Raw genomic sequence first — 24,183 nt, 5'->3', positions numbered from 1 at the left:
CCACAAACCAGATACTCTCTGCAAAGGTGCTTTCTTAATCATTCAACCTGTGTTTTTCATCAAATAAGGACAAGATATAATCTTATTGTGAAATATGTTGACAAATGATTGGTTTTGGCTAGACTAGTTTGACTGAAATGTTCTATATAATCTGATGACTAAAAAAGACTCAACAGTTTTCATTGACAAAAAGTAGACTAAAATAATTAGTTTTCTTTGACTAAAATAAGACTAAAATGCTCAGACTTTTTCGACTAAAACTTGACTATATAAAAACAGGATGAAGGTGACTAAATATGACTAAAACTAAAAATGAAATTTAACACGGGACTAAGACTAAAACACGAAATTAACACTAATTCTAAGATTGTTTTTGTTTCGTCACAGAGAGAAAGCCAAATGGAAAGAGAGGGACGAAGCGTGGCTGAAGATCGAGAATCTTGCAAAGTCAAACCCACAGGTGAGCAACAACATTTTAACCTTTTTAATAAATCAATACGTCAGACATCTTTCTGACTGATGAGGTGTTAGTATGCACCGTGCAACAGCATGGTCAAAAACAAACGGAAGAGAAAAGGTCACTGAGTTCTCCGAAGTTAGTGAACATTTCTCAAAGTTTTTCTAGATGCCTTTTCACCTTTCCTGCTTCTCTCCCTTAACAGTTTTTGCCGTACGTTGACTCGATAGGCTGCGATGGTCCGATGGACATGGAGACAGACGGGCCGCTGCTAGACGATGTCAACCTGCTCAAGAAAAAAGTAGAGGAGGAGGCAATACAGGTACGGAATAGACTGTAGTGTAGTGGAGCAGTCAATATTACTGTCTTCTTTGGTCTTACATTGCTCATTGGTGCAGTCCAATTATTATGGGCCCATTTTTGCTTCATATTTTTGTATAACGCTATTTTTCCTAATATACTATCACAACTTGGATAATATACAAATCATTTTCTAGATTCTGTGTCCAACTGTGCATTAATGGCGCTTTTCCACTGTAGCACGTAGCACGTATTTTTTTTGTTTTTCCACTAGGGGTAGTTCTGGCTAGCGGGTACTTTTTCACCTTTTTTCTGGCCCTCCAAAAACGAGGTTCTTACCGGGCTGAAAACTAGTGACGTAAACACTCAACTGCTGAATGGTCAGAGAGAATCGTTGGCAAGGGGGCTACAACTACAACAAAATGAATATTTGACCGTGATTTAATTGTAATACACGTTTCAAAATGATGCTGAAGTAACAACATACTGATACCGGTTAGTAAAAACCGTGAATTAATGCTTTGACAAGTCTGCAGACAGACGGCAGGCGAAAAACCCTTTTTTTAAATGCGTGTTTTCTTAATGGAGATCGGATCGATCAGGCTAAGCTAACGTTGTATATGTTCCGTCCACACTCACAACAACGGCCTATACAGACATAAATAAACCAGCGACTGTATTCGCCATGACACAGTCTATGAGGAGCTGTGAGCTCTTAGTGCTCACAGCTAACGACTGATTGCTTTGATTTTGTGGTTCGCATTGAAGATGGCGTCACGGCAGTTTAACGCAGCGTCACTCCGCCCGCTGAACAGCCGATCGCCCCGCCTACACTGTGTTACTATAGTTACTACCCCTGTTACTAAACTGTAATGGAAACACAGCATAAAGTGAGCCTGGCCTACCAAGGCCTAACCATACCAAGCCGCGCTAGGTCCTGCAGTGGAAAAGCGCCATTAGAGGATTCTGTTGGAACAGCCTGTCTGCCAGACGTAAAAAACTATTTAAAATTCATAGATCTAACGCCTACCATCTCTATTATCCATATGCCTGCTCACTAGATTATGCTTTGCACTTCCAAGTATCATGGGGAACAAACTGCGTGTATTTAAGTGTTAAATAGTTCATTTAGATCAGACTGAATCTGATTGGAAAGCCTTTTCTTTGTTATGTGCTTGTTGAGAGTTTGAAGGCAGGGGCTTTTTTATCTCCAGATGGAACTTGGGGCACAGACATTAATATCAGACTTTTTACTTTCCTTTGCCTCCTGAGAGACAGTGAATTGCCATAATTGTTACGTTGGAGTGTGTGTGTATTAACGCTGAATCGTACCATCCCTCCCCGTCTCCATGTGTGTCCAGATCCAAAAAGATCAGCGTAGAGAGCGCCCGTTGGTGAGGAGGAAATCCGAACTCCCCAGGGACATCTGCACCGTCACGGCCTTGGAGATGCATCGGAGAGCCGATGAAATGATAACGCCGCACGACGGCCACTAAGAGACCACCCTGGATCCACCATGAACCACCAGCAGCAGCAGAGGGCCCACAGAGGCCAGCACAACGTCCGAACTCTGGAATCTCAGCCCAGCACAACACGGAACTGAACAGCTCCACCTGACGCAGAAAATGTCTAAAGCGGCACGTCCAATTAGCCTTGTTCGACTTTTTGGGACATGCAATGCTCTGACCCCCCCCCCTCACCCTTCCCCTTTTTGTCCAGCAAAAACATCTGTGATGCCGTTTTGTTGTAAAAGACCACAAAGTGCACCATGTCCCTGAACTTCTCCCAAGATACTGTAGTGTTATCTTTCTCTTCTCCCTTGTTTTTCGGGGTCCTGCGCTGCCCCCTCCTGGTCGTCTCTCTCAGGTGTTCTGTTCTGTGCGTGAGCCGTCGTCTCTTCTAGCCTCTTCTCTATAGATGTCAGGTGTTTGTACAAATACCATGAGCCTTGTTTGGTTTTTAAAACAGAAATCAGCGGTGGATGAGATCAGTCATTTCTATATATTTAACACAAGCTATTATTCTCATTTTAACTAGACAGTCTAGACAGCTGTTTATATTTGATTTTCTCCTTCACATAGTATATTAGGTGCTCTACTTGGAGTCAAACACACTTCCTATCGGTATAACTGCTATGTTATTTTTATTTTCTATCAGCTGTGAAGATGAATTGATTGTTCTGATAATCAGGACAGGACTACTAGTACAGTGTGTGTCCAGATTAAAAGCGTTACGACACACAGTGCTGGCCTGACAGAGTTCGTTTTTTAATCGAACAGATCTTTGTGCTTGTATAAAAGCATAGTCTGGTGCCAACTTCTCATAAAAATAAACAATCGTTTTTTAATTGTGTAGGCAATAAGTTGACGCAGGTATGCAGTGTGTGGCTCAAACAATGGTCAGACAGTGTGCTGTTGTGTGTTTGGATCTATTCGATTGGCTCTTGGGACAGGTCCAGCCCGTGCCTGGTTACATGAGAGGGGATTGTGGGATTTCTTTTTGGTTTCTCGCTCATATCCAGCCATGGTAGGAGTGTGTTCAACACGGCCATTTAGCATTCAGTACAAGTCGCTGTCATTCATGTTGGGCTAAGAGAGGTCCGAGAGATGTTCTGGATTTACACAATGCTGCTGTGTGGGAGAGAAGTCAACAGGGGCAGAAACTGTGCCCATGGTGATCGCTTTTTCTACTCTTCTCAAGCAAGACCCTTTTATTTATAAAACACTTGTTAGAGATTAGACTGCTTTGAGATGAGGTGTGTTTGCTTTGAACGTGAGCCTTTCTTTTCACAGTGCCTTTTATAGTCCAAGGGGATATTTGTTCCAACGAGAATCGAGTAGTAGCATGAACAAAAAGAAATGCCAGATCATTAACAAAAAAAGTTTTCCTTCAAGTCTACGTGGCACACCTCCAGCTGCTGCCTTGTTGAAGCTACAAAGTGGATTTTGTAGGTGAAAGCTAGAGAGCAGAAGCAGAGTGGTCGCCACCTAGCGATGAAGCACTTCCTGATAAAACTTGAAAGAAAATAGAAAAAAAAACAACTAGAAAAGAATCCGTGATGCTGTCTGTCGTGGCGTGAGGGGTCGCCTCCCCTGGGTGGGGTGGATAAGAGCTCGCCTCCACAGGAGAGGAAATCTTTTCTGTCCCATTCCGCTTTTGATTTATACCGTTGTTTGACCCCGTCTGCCCGGACCTGCACACTGACTCTAACCGCCCCCCCTCCCCCTTTCTCCAGTAGAAACCTACTACCCAGTAGGCTTGATATTCTTTTGAATCTGCTTCTGGATGCTTGCAAGTTTTCCTTGTGTTTTTTCTTCTTCCTTTGCCTGCAGAACCTCTCAGTCAGTGTTTCAACTGAATGTGCAAATTGTAAATAATACTGCAGTCACGTTTTTTCTTTTTTCTCTGTGTTTGTCTGGAAGAAAAACATTCACCAAAGGCTTCTTACCTCACCCCCCTGTGCCCACAGTGGATTGTAATGAAAGTGAATCCATCCCTTCGGTGATCTACGTCCTCTGATTGTTGGTTGTCTGGGTTTGTTACGCTCACTGGTGACTGTTGTTCTTCTCAAAATGGCTTTAATATTGGCTTCTTTGGAGCTCTCCATGTCACATTTGTCTTCTTTCAAAAGAATGAAGTGTGCTTTAGTATACGTCTCATACTAAATGGCTTCTATTGTACATATAATGTACTTTTATTTTATGTTATAACTATTAAATGGTAGATTTCATATTTTGTACAAAACCCTGTGTACAGAATACAGAGGTTATTATTAGCAACTGCAGACAGTTGGTATGTGGCACAGACTTCAACACACGTGACTATTTACATTTAGAGAACCGTATAGAATTTGGATAGTTTATCTATTTGTAATCTGACATCTTTTCCGTTTTTGTTTTTCGTCTTCACACGTGTTGATATTCTACATAAATGAGCTTTTTGTGTGTGTGCTTTTATCCAAATCTCCAGTGGTGTTCATCTATCTATATACAGCAAATAAAGAGAACATGTGAGTTTTATATTTTCATCCTAAAAAACCTTTTCTGAGAGTCGTTATTGATCGCATTCAAGCTATCATGTGAGTCTCCCTCTGTTGTTTCATTCAACTTTTTTACAGAAGAATTATAGAGTGAACTATACAAGATTACAACTTTTAGAAATGTACAATTTTACGCACTTGTTTTATATTGAATAAGCAACTCAATTTGAATATGTAAAATGTATCTGTCGTCACCACGCATGATTGCAGAATGAGTATGCAGACATTCAGGTAATACATTCACCGTTGTTTCTTTTGAATTCTGGTATAGCATTTATATAGATTATATGAATAGGATACATTTGACTGTTTTCACGTTAGTTGAACTTTTCTTTAAGCTCAAACCAAACTGCAAGGAAACCAAATCTCTAAATGATATTGTTTTTTTTTGTAATCCCTGTTTGCACTAATTTAAAAGGAAACGTAGTCCTTGGCTGCCCCCTGCTGGAAAACAGAAGGTAACATTCAACACTTCAGAGCCTGATGATTCATATCAAGCTCTTCAAAATCATACACATTTCTGATTGCTGCCGTGTTGAGTCCCATTTTTACTTTGATTGTATCAACCAAGAGCTGTCAATCAAGTGTTTATACATCGCCGTACAGTTTAACCCTATGGTTTAACCTCACAATTGCAGCATTTAAACGAAGGGTACAGAGTTTACTTCGTCGTTTCAGACGAATATCTGACTGAAGCAAAAAAAGAATCAATGCCTCACCCTTGATATTTTCGTCATTAAAGCGAAAATAATTATATTTAAATGTAGTCTTTTGTGCTGCTAACAAACATGTGATCCAGTCAGTACTCTTGTCCCTAATAACTATTTAAAGACTCAGCATGATTGCAATTTCTCTTGTTAAACAGGGTGTGATGTCATGTGGCTTCTCTGGTTTGAAATCGGTTATTTTATCATGCTGCAGCACTGAACTAGGACACATTTAATGAATGCGTTACTGAATAAACAGGTTGAACTCATAAGCAGTCATACTTTGAAGGACACTGCTTGTTCTTCTTTAGATGTTACTAGGCAGTCTTTCAACGATGCCCACACTCTCTGCTTTGTTTTGTCTCGTCTCACTTAAGTTCCTCTTTTCATTTGAAGACTTTATTCTCAAAGGGATTACACTGATCCTATTTTCAGGGCCAAAGATGGATTCATCTAGCACTGGAAACGTGTGAAGCATAATAGCCTTTGTTTCTAAATTACCGCCCTAACGAGGATGCAAATTGTCTCCCACAAAAAAAGATTCTCTTCGCCTCATTATCAACAAATTGTACCCCAATTATCTAAGAGGAAATATTCCTTTCTACTGGGTACGTCACAAAATGCGTCTTTTTGTGTGCTGTTAAAAGACTACCTCTCTCTCGGCTCTCGGATGAGGTCATTGGGTTTGTTGTTTTGCCTGCAGTGGAAGTGCAGCTCTTTGGATTTCAAATAAGTTGTTTTTCTTTCCTATTTTTTGGTCATCAGGATGTTCTGACAGCCCCTTCGTTCACTGTCATTGGTCTGATCCCCCTCTGGTCCTTGCAATCCAAAAAACATCTTGTCATGACGGTACATGTCAGAACCTATCACCATGGAAACAGAACTCAAAAGTTTGGAGCATCAACCCCCATTGTGCCTGCATCCAATCAGGATTTAGGAAAAGCTTTCAGCGCTGCGTTACTTTACTCTGAAGTGCAGTGTGGTTACATCTGTGTGGACCTGATTCTCTCTCTGTGTGTGTGTGTGTGTGTGTGTGGGGGAGCCGAAGAATGACTCATCACACCACCCAGGGGGTCTGAAATCTGACTGAGCTACGTGGTCTTGACTTCCGTAGCTCTGTATTACCTGAATCCTCTTGATCATAGTGAACAGTCACCCCACGCACTTTAACCGTTCTCCCCCCCCTTGAGGATGGAGAGTTGGGGTTCAGCCCAGTCCCCCATTTCTTTGATGCTCCACACACGGTCTTCAAAGTCCTCGGCATCAAAGTGGAGGACTTGGAATCGGGCCCAGCATCCTGCCTTACAAACAAGAGGAGAGAGACGAGAGAGACGTCTTCTTCATCCGGCTTTCACAAGGCTAACTTCCTTACAGGTGACAAGACAATGTGCGATTATACTTTAGGACATTTTGTTTCTTCTCAATTGCAAAGCCTGGGAAACATATTTCAGACAAAGACTGCAAAAGGCATAAGTCAAAGTATAACTATAAGCTGTTGTGTGTCACTCAGCTCTGCTCAGGTGTGCTGCATTGCTGTTGCGAGATGCATGATGAGGAAGAGCTTAAAGAGTCAGCCGCCGATGGCCGAGGCCTTTGGTTTTGTGACTGCTGGTCTTTATGACTCAACTTAGGATGTATATTTGTACATTTCACACTTGTTCTCATCATAAATTATATGTCTATGATGTGTTTTGCTCAAAAAACCAAACAGATCACCCATTCTAGCCATGCCTCATACCCCCTCTATTTCAGCCCTGTTAGAGAAGTGCTGATTCTGGGTCCGTATAGCTTTAAAAATAAAAAAATAAAAAAAATAGCTCATGCAGGAGAATTCTACAGATACTCAGCTAAACGCTGCAGTGATTAAACGCCATATCATGTTCCAAACTACATCAAGGATTATTTCTGAAACATAACATAAAACCTTTTTATATCCTGATTTTGTACACAGCCTACTCTCTCCAGTACAGCGTTAATAATAATAAGTGGCATTATCTCTGAGTGTTAGCGATGCTTGCTAATGTAAAAAGAGACCATATTATGTCCAAAACACGTCGCACATTTTTTGTGATAGCAACATTTCCGATATCAAGTTATATCGGACGCAAATCTGGATCAGCTCCGTTGTACCCCCATGTTTAGAGATGTGGGTACGGAGGAAAAGAGAGACTGTTGTATTTTCTGACACTTTGTGAGTCTACTGCAGGGCCAACTTGGCCCTGGCCAACTTGTGGCCCCACGCAAAGTTATATGATGAGGCCCTCTGTGTCGCGACCACAACTGTGGTCACCTCTCCAGCTGTAATCCTGCTGCCTGTCAGTGCGGGCACAGCCACTCTTCCTTTGTGACTGTCTGGAACATACACACAACATTTATTATCTTCCAGTATCTTGGGCACCTGGGGACGTCCCCATTGTCTGAAGCCACGCAGACACATAAGCCTTCGTCTGTACAAGGGACACAGGTAGCTGTCTGATTATATGTAGGGCAGAGGAAGAGAACAGCCTCACCTGACCGTCTGGAGCCTCGCTGCTCTCAGAACAGAAAACACTGACTTGTGTTTGGAAATAATGGCAGGCAGGCAGGCAGGCAGGCAGGCAGGCAGGCAGGCAGGCAGGCAGGCAGGCAGGCAGGCAGGCAGGCAGGCAGGCAGGCAGGCAGGCATAAAGGCATAAAGGCATAAAGGCATAAAGGCAGATTAAGTGTTGCTAAGGCGCATAAAAAAAAACACTTGATTGATTTTGCGGTTGGTGGTGAAGGAAGGATACTCTGCTGGATGTCAGGGGACAGGATATGCATTGCGTTGTTGCTAACTTTAAACCCTCTCAAGATAATGCATAGGTCTCGGTTGTTTGCTACCCCTGTCTGCATTGTAGGAAAAACACGAGAGCATGTTGCATCATGTCACCTTTGGATTGTTGTGAAAGGAGCTGCATGAGTCATTGCACTCTCAGGAGTGAGAGCTGAGCTGAGGACACTCAAAGCGTGCGTTCAACTGACACGTGGGTTTGTTTGTGAGTTTAATCTCGGGATCATTCAATCATTTTTTGATTGAATGTGTACGTTTCAAAATGTCAGAATTAGATCACAAGGTTAAACTTCATGCTAGAAAAACAACTCAGCATCCAAGTTGCAGGACTCATAATACTCTGCTGTTCATGTATGAGAAACAAGCTGTGATACAAGGGGGCATTGTTCACATATTGGCATTTTATTCTTTGAAGGTGATGGCTTTAAAGTATGTCCACTTAACATTAGATATGATGGACAATTGGTATGGATTCGACAACCAAGGTGGACTATTGTAAATAAGTTAAATCAAAAAGTGGACAAAAATGTGCCCTGAATGAGCGGCATGGATCGATGTAAATATGTAACCGCTCAACTCTGTACTTGGCCGATAAGTCACCCCTATGCAGAGAGTTTATGACTCCAGTTCATAAATGTACAGAGACTAAGGAAATGAAAAGAAAAGGAGTTGGTGTCCATCTCAAGCTATCGAACTCTAGACAGAAAAGTGTTTTTTTCCCCATATAACGGTGAAAAGCGGCAAAAATAAGTCCAGCTATCAAATGTGTGCCAATAAAATGGTGTTTTGTTTAAACTGTGAAGACAACTTTATGACAGAGAAAATGTATCATTTGGGCTGAAATACGCCCCCTTTCCAACTCAAGCATGCAACATGTTTCCGTACCTGAAATGTACTTGTTTCTGGCCTGTTGGAGCAGGGCTCTCACATTACACATACAGCCTGCACTCCATACGTCATGTTTCCCCAACTCTGCACCTAATATGGCTAAGTGGAGCTCAGCAGCTCCTCACAGGAGACAGGTGGGCCACGTTAAGAGGGTCATTAACACTGACAGGATGCATGCAGTTCTACTATATTTGTGAGAACATTGTATAAATAAATAACCTTCATAACTTCAGTTTACCTTCCCCTAGTCTTAGTTCTTCAACCCGTACTATGCACTTACGGGAGTATTTCACCATTGTACACATCAATTACTCTGTGTGACCTTAAATTCTTGATCAACTCTTAAGGTATTGAGAAAAATATGTGCCACTTCTCAAACAACTTCTGTAGTGTAAGTAAAGTTTTATTTTTACACTCGTATGCTCTCTTCTTCCTCCCGCACACATGACATATTTCTGAAGAGTTGCTAAATATGTTCTGTCATGTGATGACTCAAACTAATTTTAGCCCCCTCTGAGATGAATACAGGAGAGCAATATACAGATTTGAATTTGCTGCTCGGGGGGTTTTAACCACTGGAAATAAAGTAGGTGGTATTCCCGCTCCTGTGCTGATCTCCACGTCAGAGGTGTGGAGACATGCGTCATGCAGGGGCCGCATGTACCAGCACTGAGGCTCTGAGTGGAGGAGGCTGGGAGAGAGAGAGGCACATTTAAGACACTGGGCCAGTCGTTATTATGACTTACTATTTTATTTGAATAATTCACTGTATCATTGTTATAATCAAATGGTTTCTCTCGTGTGTTGACTCTCGTGTGCCTTTTCAGAATTCCCTGCAAAGGCTTTTGCCCATCATCAAAACTGACTTCAGTTTCAGCAGAGTCTGGACCTGTTTCAACATTGGTTAGGAATGACTCTTTAACCAGGTTCCTGTCTGGTGTGGACCATCCATAGTCCTCTCAGTCAGTTTCTGTTTTAATCTTCATTGTGAATCTAGTTTTAAGAAGCCAAAAATAATGACAATGTAAGCCCGATAATGACAAAGGCAAGCAGCAGCGACGTAGAGGTAGCTGCAGCGATGGCAGCAGCAAGCAATGCATGGAGAGAGATCTGGCAGGTTAAATAGAGCGGCATATTAAGGAGACTCTGTTTGGTTGGTTGTAGAGTGGCAAGGGCGTTATGTATGAATGCAGCATAAGTGCTCGAGTTGACTGCCTGAACTAGCTCGCAGGCTTCGCCCCATAATGAATACCAAAAAAATGCCAGCTCTAACCCTAGGCTTTGTTAAACATGTAGGCCTTCAACGCACTCTGATAATAATGAGATATTAAGTTCTGATAATGTCTAAGACTTGATAGTAAGTCATAATAATGTCTCATGTATTTCTTCCTCTTGGTGGTGGATATGGAAAAGAGTGAGTTTGGAGCGTGGTGTTACTGTACGTCTAGCTCCACTATGATCTTGACTGGCATCTTATGTTATTTATCTGATATAGTAGATACTTCCCAGTGTGAAATTGGTTCAGTTTTTGATTGGATGATCAGCAGAAATACTCAAACACACTCTAGGATTCTCAAAGATAGAATACTGAAGATGTAGTCTATCAGTCAAGGTCAGAATAAGGAGTGTGTGTGAGCCTTTCTTTAATTTGATCGATGCTTCATTTTGGAGAGCAGCACCAAGTGACATCTGCAACAGCCAGATCTTCAGATAAAATGATCTCATAGCAACCAAATTGCCATGGCAACATGGATACAGATGCCATGCTGAGGTGATTATGCAGAGTGACTGGCTGCCAGACTGACACTTTTTCCAAAAAAAAAAAAAAAAGAATGATTCATCTAGTTTCCATCCCTAAATTATTGTCTATGTACCTCCCACCATTTCCGGCCTTTTCCTCTCACGCTAATTACTTAAAGTGTTCCGAAAGCAGCCTCCTCTCACCTTAATGGATGCTGCTAAAGATCCGTGAGGTTTGTAAAAGTTCTAAAAGAGATGAATTGCAATGTATTACTTAAATGTTCAAACAGTAATTCAGTAAAAAATACATAGTCACTTGATTTCTTTATGTATTATTCCATATGGTTTCCCAGATTAAAAATAAATACATTGGAGAGTCACTATGGAAAGTATGGAATACTAACATCCAGGAACTCTTTATATTATACATATGAGTATTGACTTAAGACAGATGTAAATATGAACCCGTCTTACAAATGCATGAATGTGAAATGAGTCCAGAACTGAACATTGCCCATGTGCTTTTCAAACATTAGTTTAAACGTACTGTATATTAACTCATATCAAACTCAAATACCAGTCAAACCCCCACTGGAAATGACTCCTAGGATTCTTTCCATATTATTATTGCTTATGCTGTGTGCACAGTTTATGAAAGTATGATAGTCCATTCTATTTATTATTAGAACAGGCATTGTCCGTGTATTGCTCTATGGACTTCCCTTAGGAACTAATATCCACACGGCTCAGACTTGATTATATTAAAATGCCGTGGAGTTCAGTGCAGCTGGGAGGCTCACTGTTTGCATTAACACACACACATTCCTGCTGCCAGTCTTTCATCAAATCTGCTGTGATAAAGCTGGAAGGTTTCCCTGAGGGTCATTGAGTATCTTAAATTGTAAAGTGTGTTAGAGTGTCTCTCCGCAGAGAAACACTGTCCCATGGTCACAAACCTTGTTTTCTCCATCATATGACTTCAAGGGCTCGCAGTGAAATGGAATGGAGAGTCACGGGGTTAGATGAAGAGATATCATTTCTAGAAGGCATTTCATGTCCTGTCGAGATGTACCTTTTCTCAAACAGCATTACAATCATTTCATGTCATTTCGTAGACAGCACACACTAAAAGGGCTTGGGAGTATTTCTAACACGTGCCAGGTCAGTGGTCTGATTCAGGAGGGCGGTGTTGAATTGGTAGAATTGAAAAATAACTTGTGCTTTGTAAATGTAGAAGCCCTTAAACTTACAAAGTGATACATTTAGTTTTATTACAATTTAGGTTTGTACTAGTTTATATTTATTTTGTATGGGTAATGGTTTGTGTTATAATATATTACTGTGGGATCGCAATGAATTGGTGTGTATGGGTCACATGGATATGGGCAGCACTCATAGAAATTATAATCACCTGTTCACCTGGGTGAGGTGTGTGTGTGTGTGTGTGTGTGTGTGGAAGAGAGGGTCAGAGAGGCTCGCTGTACTTTTTTGCGAACTTTACGATTGCTTTGAATATGAATATGATTTTGCTGTTTACGTTGTACTTAGTCGATCATGTAATTTTTAATTAAATTACACATTTTTCACTGTATTTTTTAACTCAGCAATTCATTTTATGATAGCGTGTCAGACCATTGCACCCAGGCCCGACCTCAGCCTCCCAGAGACCCTGTTTATTTCCGAAAGCACTACAGTAAGTATTCAAACTGTTGAACATGACAGAGACTATTTGAGAATTATTATTGTTTTTTTTGTTTTTTTTGTTTTTTTTGTTGTACTTTGTTATAATTATTAATTTGAGTGAGAAAAAAAAAAGGAAAAAAAGAGAATAGAGAATATATATATATATATATTATTGTTGTATGTTTTTGTTTCTGACATGTTCAATAAACTGACTAATGAATGAATGAAACTAATGAGGGGGTGGAGTCCTTAGTGGATAACAACAAATATCCAGAATATATGCATACTTAATCAACAGCCGACAGAAAGTACTGAAGAAATGCTATCAAGTATACTGTTGAAAAATATCGCTATTCGATTAATACGAATGATTATGTCAAGCAACATGTGTACCTACATAAAGCCAAATAAACGCCATTCTTCACAAAAAACACATCAGTTCTAAGTAACAGAATAACTTGTAATTGTTGTGTTATACCTTCACCACCCCTGTTCTCTCATGATTCCCTGTACGGCTGTAAGGCTGGAGGAGAAGGGAGGTATCTGTCTCTTTCTTGTTTTGCTGCAGTGTCCTGGTGTTTTGGTGTTCGTGTAGATATTACACTCAGCTGGAGGGTCCATGTTGAAGCTATGTGCTCTAGACTTCATTGTATGAGTTCACTCATCATTTTACCCCCTCCATTCTTTTTTGTTGTTTTTTTAAGGACGGAGGATCTGGTTGTTCAGTTTTCACGGCTTGGTTTCTTAGTTTAGTTTATGCACTGTTTCTCTTAATTTTCCGGGGGGCTCTGGTCCGAAGGCTTCCTAATTGTTTGGTTATTTTTTGCCATTCCTCTAGACTAGTTTGATAGTTCTAGTTCTGTTTTCTTTCAATGTTCTACAAATACAATTATTTAGTATAATTTGTTGGGGTTTGGCTTCTCAAATATCTGTGGCGGGCCGCGGGTGACAAACTGAGCCATGACAGGCCCTAACAGGTTAACTATGGAAGTGGAATAAGTTAAATAAATACAGAAGTTACACAACAGATTAATTCATTCTGGTTTCACACAAGACATAAAAAGTCTGCCCTGATGAAAGTCTTTGGACCCATCGATCCACAGCAACCTATTTCATTTGCAGAATCATTCAATCTTCATACTTCCTGCCCCACATTTACCTGGAATACATACAAATACATTTAGTTGGCTATACAGAAAGGATGGCGCATGACTTTTCATAAATACACCTACAAACAGTGAATGAGAACACCCTGTCACCAGCTACACCAGATTACTTCATGGCTGTAGTATGAGGTTGGACATTTATTGCTGTTAAAAGCACTGATCCAGGGAGACTGAATTGAAACAGTATTTAAGTTGTGGTCTAGAAAACAAAAACATTTAGTGGAAAGATACTAAAAATCTGTGTAGAACTGAAGGATTATGGTTTTGATTTTCTGTGGGTTATTCACAACAAGGTACCACTTTTCTCATTTGGTACATTTTGAAATATAAAATAGTGATTATTGTAGCTTTAGCTGGCCATAACGTGTACTAAAAAACCTTGTGGGATTTACTGGGTCAGAAGATGCTATGCCTGACAAGATTCACAGCTTTGTGGTCAGGACATCTTATCTGAGGCATGTTGTTATTCATGAGTTAATAACTGTTTGTGTGTTTTTCTGTTAATCAGCAGTTATTGACTTTAACCGGCAAATGCCTCGCTGAGTTCATACATTGTTTGTTAGCTTGCCAAGACGTCCAAGAAATCAATTGATTCAAATGAAATCACATTTATATAACACAATAAATGCCTCGACAATAAAAAGGGAGATCTTGCGTCTTCCGCCTGGTGTCAGTTTGTCTGGGAGGTAAATGTAGAAATTAAGTGGCAGAACTCTAATAAAAATGTGCAAAAAATGTAAACCCCATCCCCCCGCCGGCGGGCGGAAAAACGCATCGTCTGCAGGAATCAGCGTCTGAGGGCTTCTTAATATTTAATAAACTATGAATGTTTCATATCCATGTAACGGGAAGAAACTCAGCTAACTGATGATATGAACCATTTTTAGCAAAACAAAAAGAAACAAGGCTAACGCTGAGCCTCTGAATTAGCCCTGAGCGAAAAAATGCTAACGCCGTTAGCACAGAACTCACTCATAAAACCCTTATTACTTATCGTAAATGCAAATATAACCCATCGACTAGCATCGTGAGATTACACAGATTCTGTATCATCACTCCATGATAAGAACTCACGAAATGAGAAACAAAAACAGACATCACAACATGTGGCATTAGGTAGCAAACACGGCAATATGTCTTACCTTTGTTGTTGTCTGATCAAAAGTGGTCTTCAATGGCATTAAAACGATAAAAACGCTGCTGAAGGTTAATCCATAGGTTAATGCAATGTGCCTGTGTCACTTTGAAATGATTTCTGATAATCCATCAGCAATAAACCTAGTTTTAAGTTTTCAGATTTCAGAGCGTAAGATAGGTTTCGCTTTAGGCAAACTGCGTGTGCATAGCCCCCAATTCTCAATGGTAACGTTGGTGTGTATGTGGAAATTCCCCTTCGATTCTATTGGCTCTAACGGTTGAAAAGAGATGTCAATCATCAAAATCGACCAATGGGTTTCAGAGAAACGGCAAAAAACGCCCATTTCCACCCAAATGACCCCAGAGGTGGAGTCTTTTTTGCTAAACCTATCTAAAAAGGTCAAATGTCACTTGTTTTGCATCAATCTTGATACAGGGTACTTATATATATGTTGTACTTTGTATTACTAAAGCTTTTAGTCTACTAACTAACCCATCATCCAAGGGTGGTTTTCACTATAAGTAAAAAAGAATTTTTGGACGGACACTATCAATTACATTTTTTTACTATGTTCAATCTGAATTTTCTTTAAAATAAAAAACATCTATATTGATCCAACTCACAGGTTTATCATTACTTTGAGAAAAAAGATTATTAGTTTTCCCCTTTTAGAAGTTATGGTCATTTGTTCTGGAAATTTCATTTTCGAGTCTGAGACCTGAAAAACAGGCTTGGGGCTTAACAGGTTAAAGTGCTGTATGGAATGACAAGATATCTGTTGTTTTGTTCTTTATCTGTAATGGTATTGCTACAAAATGAGACTTTGCACTGAGTTACTACACATACGTTCCACCTTTAGACCTTTAACTACCTCTAATAAGATGTTTACATTTTGCTTGAGTAGAAAAAAAACGTTTTCGCCCTTTAAAGGAAAACATGATATCTAAAAGCTGATTCACATTATCATATTGACTTATTTAACAATTTCATAAATAATGAACTGTACTAAAGCTGTTACTATAGATATTTTTGTTATTGCCTAGTAGCCATGAGACCATATATTGCGCAGTATATAAGAAGTGGATGAAACTGTCCACAAAAGAATGTATTTGAAACCTGTATCTACGTACAAGATGATGATGCTGTCTACCTGTGCCTCCTCAAAGAGATCTTTCTCAGGATTTGTCAACTATAGACTTGAACTCATCTTTTTATCAGCCCCACTCCTAATTAGAAATCTACTTTTGGAGTGTCTCTGAAAGATAGATATATTTGAATTACTTTTGTGCTCAATTGTCTATGCAATTATAATAATGACGTTTGTTGAAGCCATTGATCCAGTAGGATGCAGTTTCAACACCCCCAACTTCAATCTCCACCCAGCATCTCTGTATGTAGCCCACGTCTGTGCTGCATAGATTTCTGTATTCAGGTCCCTTCATGCCTCAGTTGTGCCTCATTATATCACCACATGCATGTACTGTATAGCTGCTTGTTTGTGTGTGTCCTTCTGCATTCATGCCGCGTGCTGCGAGGGGTGAACTGAGAGCAGGAGAACTGACATGCCCCCTCTTCACCATCTTGAAACAGTTTCTATGCTAAAGGGGAAGAAAAAAAGGTCTGCCTTTGTTTGAACCCCCCCTCCACACACACTTTTTTTTCAAATAAATGACAGCCCTCGAGGCACAAAGACGGTGATAAGAGTCAATCAGTGACGTCTGACCAAAGAGCTTTTTAAAATGACAGTGGTGACCTGAGACTGGCTGATAACACAGAAAGTCAGGAGGAAAAGAGAAGGCTCTGTGAAGCAACACAAACCTCGGATTCTTTGCAGAAAACATCTGTCTTGACAACAGAGATGCTGAAAGATGATTGTAGTTGGGGTGTTGAAACGGTGGTGTGCCCCTTTAATGACGTCAATGCTGCTTTATGTTTATTTATGCTGAATGCAGGATACTTAAATCATACGAGAACTATTCATGGGGTGATACATATTCTGTGCAACACTAGGGCACATTTGAACAAATATCACAAAGTAGCAGCCAATGGAATCACACAAAGCCAAAACCCTGTATTTGTGAAAGAGCGTGAGTTACTAGTTATGTATGGTTGCGGTTCTAACTGCAGGCACATGTTTAATTCACGGGTTAAGCCATCAAAATTAATATTTCTGAACAATAGCAGATGGGTTACGGGTGGGTGAGATAAAAGCCTTACTTATTAATGAGGAAAAGCAGCAACACAATGGCTTACAAGATGTATTAAAAACAATCACTCTGGATGAGGATCTGTGTGCCTTATGTAAGCCTGTCAGTTCATTGAAGGGAAAGCGGAGTGCAGCAATGTGTTGTCCATATTGGGATCCAGTCACAGAGAGCTGGCCACCACAACACACCAAAGTAATCTCACAATGTTGCCAGGGCCCAAATCATACCTTTACCCTCTGTTTTACCTTTAATTGGACCACTTTTCACACAATAAACTGCATGTTTTATTTATGAAGACTTCAACTAGTGATTGAGACCATAAATTCATCAGGAAAAGGTTTATTTCTGTCACAAATCAAGTGAGAAGTAGGGTCATTTTCCCACATCAATAGAGGGTTCACGATAATCCAACCAAAATACATGTGGCAGTGTGTGAATTCCTGCTTGTGTGTGTGACCATATATGTATAAGAGAGAAGGGAGAAGAGAGAAATAATAAGGAAGTGAGAAAGAGATGAAGATAAAGGGATTAAAGATGCATCACCCCCCCCCCCCCAACCAGCTCAAGTCTCTTTGTTTCATTCAGATCCAGGGATGGATAGTGGCACGGCTCCTTATGAAAGAAACATTTGATGAATGGGAAGTTTTCTCATAAGCATGTTTATTTTACTCATTTCATCCAGGCATGATTCAGTCCTGACATTTCTTGACCTTTTCTTTTTATCTGACCATTGGTCTGATTGTTGTTTCTGATTGTGTTACACATAATGAAACAGAACTCACATTTGTTACTCTCATTCTACAATTGATTTTGATAATGATTTTGACCATTTAACTGTTCTTCTTTTTTGCACGTTTCCTTGCTGAAAGAGGGGACACAGTACACGTCATGCTTATAAGTCATTATAAGGGCAGGAGTCAAAGGAGGCAAGTGTACAGTAAACATTCACAATCATATGAACATAAGTTCTGGCTGTAAACATTCATGAAACGAGCAGGTCTGATGTCATCAGACGACATAAAACTGAGAGTGAAACAAAGGGTTAGAGAGTTTAAACAAAAACATCATTCCATTTATCATGTGCATTAAATTATAAAAAATACCTTTAAGGTGTTGCACAAATCAACAGTTAACCATTCATGTGTGATCTGATATTTATGAAAAACATTTGTTCAGTTACATCGTTTCAACATTACATCATTTGGCAATCGATCATCGAGGAAGGCATCCCACGTGGTCCCGCTCCCGGTGTCAAAAACATCAGTGTCAGTTTTCTGGCTTCGCCTTTTAAAAACCGAACTTCACAGAAACACCAGAGTGAGACCTTAGCCTGAACACACACACGCACACGCACACACAGACAAACGCACGCACACACACCGTAGAAAAAGAGAGTGACCACTATTGAATCCGGGTTCAACTGATTCAAGACTTTCCATCAATTAAGGTCAATACAAGCACGATAAAACAGGCTAGGCTTGAACATGACTTTAGGCTATTTGTCAAAGAGTCCTGAATATCTTTATTAAAAAAACCAACACCATAATGTGCCATGTGTGAATATTTTATAGCAGCATCTGAATATTTTTGCACTGTGAGTTGGACACTTAAGCAGTATGAGCAGAGGAGCAGTTCAGCATCTTCCAACTACACATGGAGCACCGCTGTGTGGGAATTCATCCGATCGTTCCTGTATCGCTCCAGCCAGTTTCTGAGCTCTGAAATCCGGTATCCCTCCGGCCCCCTGCCCCCCTGGTACACCACCCTCTCATCCATCACGATGTAAAGTCTCTCAAAGTAGGCTCCGTACGCGGCGTTGGACTCGTTGTCCATATTATCCACCACCACGTTGCTCCCCGGCACCTCAGCGAGCATCAGCTGAGCGGCTCTCAGCCTGTCTTCCAAGCAGCGGTGCTTCGGGATCTGGTACGGCGCGTCAGAGCTCACCCAGCCGTCCGACGGATGCGCCTCCTCGATATATACAACTAAAAAGTCTGCAATGTCCGCGTACTGGCTCACGACGCGCTGAAACGCCGACAGACGCGTCATGAATGGCGGTCAGGAGCAGCTGCCAAAGTTAAGGATGAGCGGTCTCTTCCTTTTCATGCAGTCCAGGATCCGGACCTGCCGCCGCTCCTGGACCATCAGTACCTCGGTGTTAGGTGCCGCGCGCCCTAGGTGAGCGGATTTCAGGAAGTCCAATTTCTGTCCGTACCAAACGGCTCTGAGCGACTCCAAGGTGAACATCCTGTTGGAGTCAGACACGCACACCGGCGGGTCGTCAGGGCTGTCCTGCTTCGCTCCCATTTTCAGCAGCACTTTTTTCCTTATACACAAGAAATCCAGCAGCCACAGCATGACGGCGGCCACCAGGAACCGGGGCAGCAGCATCAGGCATAGGGTGGCATGCTTCAACACCCTCGCCATTTGGACACCTCCGGAGTCGTGCATCATCTCCTTCCCCCTGCCGATAGGATGCGACTGGGCCCGGTGAAACAACAAGTATTTTAGTCACCTTTACCCATTGGAGAAAAACTATCTGACGCACGCAGGCGCTCTTTTTATAGGTACACCAGCATTTGAATAATGAAAAACAAGTACAAAAAAAAAACACGCCTCCGGTACCCGCACCGCCCACTCACATGGTGGGGATTACCTCCCAGAGAGAGAGAGAGAGAGGTGCTCCAAGCACACTCTGTGTCCTCAGTTGACATGTCATAGATAAAACATGACAGTGGAATGGGAGTTTTTCAATATAACACTGCGAAACTCTTGGATTAGTTTTAATTGGCTGTGGCTGGGCGCTTGGTTGGTTCTGAAAGTAGGATAAAAAGAATATCTGACTTCGCTTCAATCTGCCTGTGGACTCAGATTCCCTTGTAATGAGTGTAGGAGCCACTGTGACCACTAGACGGAGCTGGTTTCATACAGTGTGAAGCTGGATGACTCATTCAATGATCTGTAGGGCCCCTGAGCACCTTGGGAGGAAGAGAAGGCAGAATAAAGTTTGCTGTATATTTATTGCCCCTTCCTTTACCTGACATAACCTGTTTTCATTTTATGATATGATGATTTTATGTTAAGCTGATTTTGGCCTTGTATTATACATGTTTGATTAACACACTTAGCCTATATCAAACATTTCTCAACAACCCTATGGACTAATGGTTTATAGGTATACCACATATTTTCTCTGGTGTCCAATCTAAATGAAACTAGGTAAACGCTCATTTTCAACTACGTTTAATTAGGGTTAGAGTTTAATCAGGGCTAAATTATCTCGTCTAACATGGCCAAATTTAAGAAAATTGTATCCTCAACTCTTGTTTTTTCATATATTTTATGCTGCCAGGTATGACAGGACTCCATTGTAAAAAAGACATATTTTAGCATTCTATCTGGTATTTTAGAGGTTAAATACAAGCACAGTCAGAACGTCAGTCACGTCACCTCACCCCGAACCTATCAAAATCCAAGTGATCACTTCGGTGTTGCCAGGCAACCAGCACAGACTCATGGAATTTAGTCAGGTTTCTCTCTTCCCAGAGTTTACGTTAAGCTCATAATTCTACGATAACAATGACCCCCCAAAAAAGAATAGGAATGCAAAACGTTTTCACTATTGGACTTCTGCAAAGCTTTATTTTTCTAACCCTGTTTTTTTTTTAAAACCCCTGTTTGATTGTCATACTAAAAATTCCTCCACTGCACAAGTGAGCTTGATTTGTTTTGTTCCTTTGTTGAAAGAGAGTTTTTGCACCCAGTCAGGTATGAAAAGTCCTTTGCCAATGTCTTGATGTAGCGAACATATAAAACCCTTGACTTATCAGCTGTTTCCGCTATCAGCATCCTTATTTTTTTATACCGGATAAAACATAGCCATAATTAAATCAATTTCATGAAGACTTTTCTCATATTTAGCCACTTCCACTTGTCTGTTTGCTAGTTCGTTACCTCAATCATTTCTACTCTGTTTACTTGGTGATGACAGCTTTGTGTAAAGTTTAGCTTATACTGCCAACTTCTGACAGAACTATGATTTGCATAACCTTTATTCACTCCGAACTCGTGAAACAAAACACGTCTATCTTCCTTTTTCAACCGCGACATTTCAAAAGTTTGATAAAAAAACACCACAAGTAAGATCTATGTGTTAATGCAATGTTACTGAGATAGAAACAATGAGCTAGAAACCCAAGAAAGTAATATTTAATTTATGATAAAGTACGTAAGGAGGCCCCTGGGACTGTTTTGGAGGCCATCGTTGATTTTCAGACAACTTTAAAGACAACAACAGACAACCTGGTGGGAGACAGCCGTAACAAACCAGATGTGCGACAGCTTCCAGAGTGACGTCTTAGCTTCCATTACACAAACAGCTGCGAATGTGAAGATGATTTGCTAGAGAAAAGAACTTCCAGGTGCTCCTTCACTTCTAAAGGCTATTAACTGAGGAGATTATGCCTCCTAGCACTTTGGAGTTAATAGCAACATTTTTTACCATCTTAATTTGTATCTTCTGAACACAAAAGTAGTTTTTCTCTTTCGCACTGTCACAGTATGATTCTGTTTAAAAGACTCTTCCATGTAAAGCTAAAATGTAATCGAAAGTGCGCTCTCCTGAATGGAATGCATTCGATTTTCTTTATCATGGGAAAAATTAGTCCCAAGTTGAAGTGGTCCAACTGTTGTCCTGTGACTGGATGAAACAAAAACAGCTCTGACGCTCCAAAATGAGAACTTTGTGCTTGAGCTTGCACCAAGACATTTTTGATTTTCACATTGTGCAATTAATATGGCAACTGTATTTGGTCGTTATAAAAAGATCGGAAAGAAATGGACAAAAGAAGATTTTAGAATGAAGTGGATGGGACTCTGAAGTGTTAAGTTAAAGATAAGATAAGAGTTACTTTATTGATCCCAAATTGGGAAATGTTTGCGTTGCAGCAGCATAAAAAACAACAAAACAAAACAAGGCATTGCACATAAGTAGTCAGACAATGATCCAGAAAACTAACAACATACTTTTGCCTCCTCTATTATTCATAGCATGACCTGAATTTGCAATATGCAACACTATGTGTTAAAGTTATGTTATGTTGTGTTAAAGGTCACCTACCTATGTTTAGGCAATAGCATAGGTCTCAGATATATAAAAATATATAAAAAACATGTCTCAAAATACCAAACAGACCACCCATTCTAGCCATGCCTCATATCCTTCTATTTCACTTCCTGTTTCAAAAGTGCTGATTTTATGTATGTGTGTGTCACATTCGGGTTCAGGTCCGGACTCAAGTCCAGAGGTTCAGGTTCAGGTCCGGACTTATAAGTCCGGACCTGAACCCATGGCTTGTGTCAAGTTGTGTGAGTAACTAAAGTGAACTTATTGTGAGCTAATTATCAATTGAAAATTAACTCATAATCAACTCAAATTCAAACTCATCAGGTTGATTGTGCTCCCTTCCAACTTGTGTCTACATTTCTCTACAAAGTATACAAATGTAAAAAAAACACTTTTTGCCACTTAGTCTACAAATGACTTATGACAGCAACTACAGTGAACTACTACAAAGTTCAAACATTTATTTCATTTACCAAACTAAAGTAACCAAACAGTCCCTGAGCTGACTGAGCCTAAATCCCTAAAACGTTGCTGAAAGGTAGAGTGTAGAGTAGACTATACGCATTACACTGTTACACACCTACTATACAGTATATACTACATTGTAGTGACTGTACAGTCAGAGTGTACTGTACTGTCTGTACACCATGTATTTTCTACAACTCTACATGTGTACATTATACAGTACATACTACATACATAGTGATGTACATACATACTGTTAGAAATTAAAATCAATGTTGATATGGCGTAATTTTGAATTAAATACACTATTTAATTTAAATCAGTTTTATTCTGAAAAAACCGGAAGTTCACACTATTAACTTAATACTTTTATTCAGAAAATTCTTCACTTCCGGTTAGCATTAGCATGTGGTGAAATGCTACGTTTTCAAACCGTGAATCGAAGGTGAAATGACATGTGATGTTGTACACTGAGCACACTGGGATTAGCACTCATTTATTGACGCTGAATAACGTTTATCAACCACAGACACCAGAATATACGTAAGTGCTAGTTTTTTTGCAAGTCCAAGTACCGGTTCCCGACGTTCCGGTTTTAACCGGACTTGAACCGAAACTTTTTACAAGTCCAGTACCGGTTCGGCGTACCGGTACGCAGCACTACACACACACACATCACACACACGTCACAACATGCGACTGCTCAAAAATGAAATTATTTCAAACTAAATATGATATTATTCAGATTTGTATTGTAACAATCATTATATTACATCTATTAAAATATTGATATACGAAATATTGTATTGGAACAGTTTTAGAAGTAGTAATGCTGTAACATATTTCAGCCACTAGGGGGGGCAATGCCCCCCCTGCCCCCCCCCGTATAATCCGCCTATGACTACAATATATATATATGCTATATATGCTCTGAACGTTCCACTTCCTGCCTGCCTGACATTATGTTACGGCTGCGTCGCGTCAAAAATAGGATTCATCCTAATTTTATAGGAGCCCTGCGCCGAGACGCTTCTGGGACGCTTCTGGGACGCTTCTGGGACACTTCTGGGACGTTTCTGAGCGGTAACACGCCGTGTGTGGTGAAATATCACCCATTGACTAGAGTGGCTGCGATTGTTGCGGACGCCGCGGCGCAGCCGTAACATGGCCGTAACATGGCCGTAACTAGACGCAGTCCGGTGGAATCTAGGGGTAGGCCTAAGCCTTATATTGGCTACCTAGCTTACTTCGTCTTCTTCATCTGCCAACATCCTTGGTTGTTCATAGAGTTGATTCCCCCCCTTCCATTTTGATGTTTCTTGGCATCTCTTTATGACGATTTATTTCTGAGTTACTAACATTTATAACTGCCAAAAGGGAGCCTTGTAAAGTATAAAACACATTCCCATTTATTAATGAGTTACAACCAAATGTTATTGTAATGTGTTAAACAAATCAC

General features: G+C 40.5%; 2 protein-coding genes across 2 annotated transcripts in view; one reads left to right on the top strand and one right to left on the bottom strand.

Moving 5' to 3' along the window:
• Nucleotides 1-4,794, top strand: part of ppp2r5cb (protein phosphatase 2, regulatory subunit B', gamma b) — a 32,374-nt gene extending 27,580 nt beyond the window's left edge. Inside the window, 3 exon segments of the mRNA XM_034228624.1 lie at nt 388-460; nt 663-779; nt 2,119-4,794. Coding sequence (XP_034084515.1) covers nt 388-460; nt 663-779; nt 2,119-2,253 — 325 coding nt within the window. The 3' untranslated portion in view covers nt 2,254-4,794.
• Nucleotides 4,795-17,457: 12,663 nt separating this feature from the next.
• Nucleotides 17,458-19,706, bottom strand: LOC117554269 (thyroxine 5-deiodinase-like). Its single transcript, XM_034228622.1, has one exon. The coding sequence runs from the start codon at nt 19,586-19,588 to the stop codon at nt 18,782-18,784; it is 807 nt and encodes a 268-aa protein (XP_034084513.1). The 5' UTR covers nt 19,589-19,706; the 3' UTR covers nt 17,458-18,781.
• Nucleotides 19,707-24,183: the final 4,477 nt, after the last annotated feature.

This window comes from Gymnodraco acuticeps, unplaced genomic scaffold, assembly GCF_902827175.1.
Source record: "Gymnodraco acuticeps unplaced genomic scaffold, fGymAcu1.1, whole genome shotgun sequence".
In the NCBI taxonomy this organism is placed as follows: Eukaryota; Metazoa; Chordata; class Actinopteri; order Perciformes; family Bathydraconidae; genus Gymnodraco; species Gymnodraco acuticeps.
Note: the sequence above shows the minus strand (reverse complement) of the source record. Positions and strands in the feature narration are given on the sequence as shown.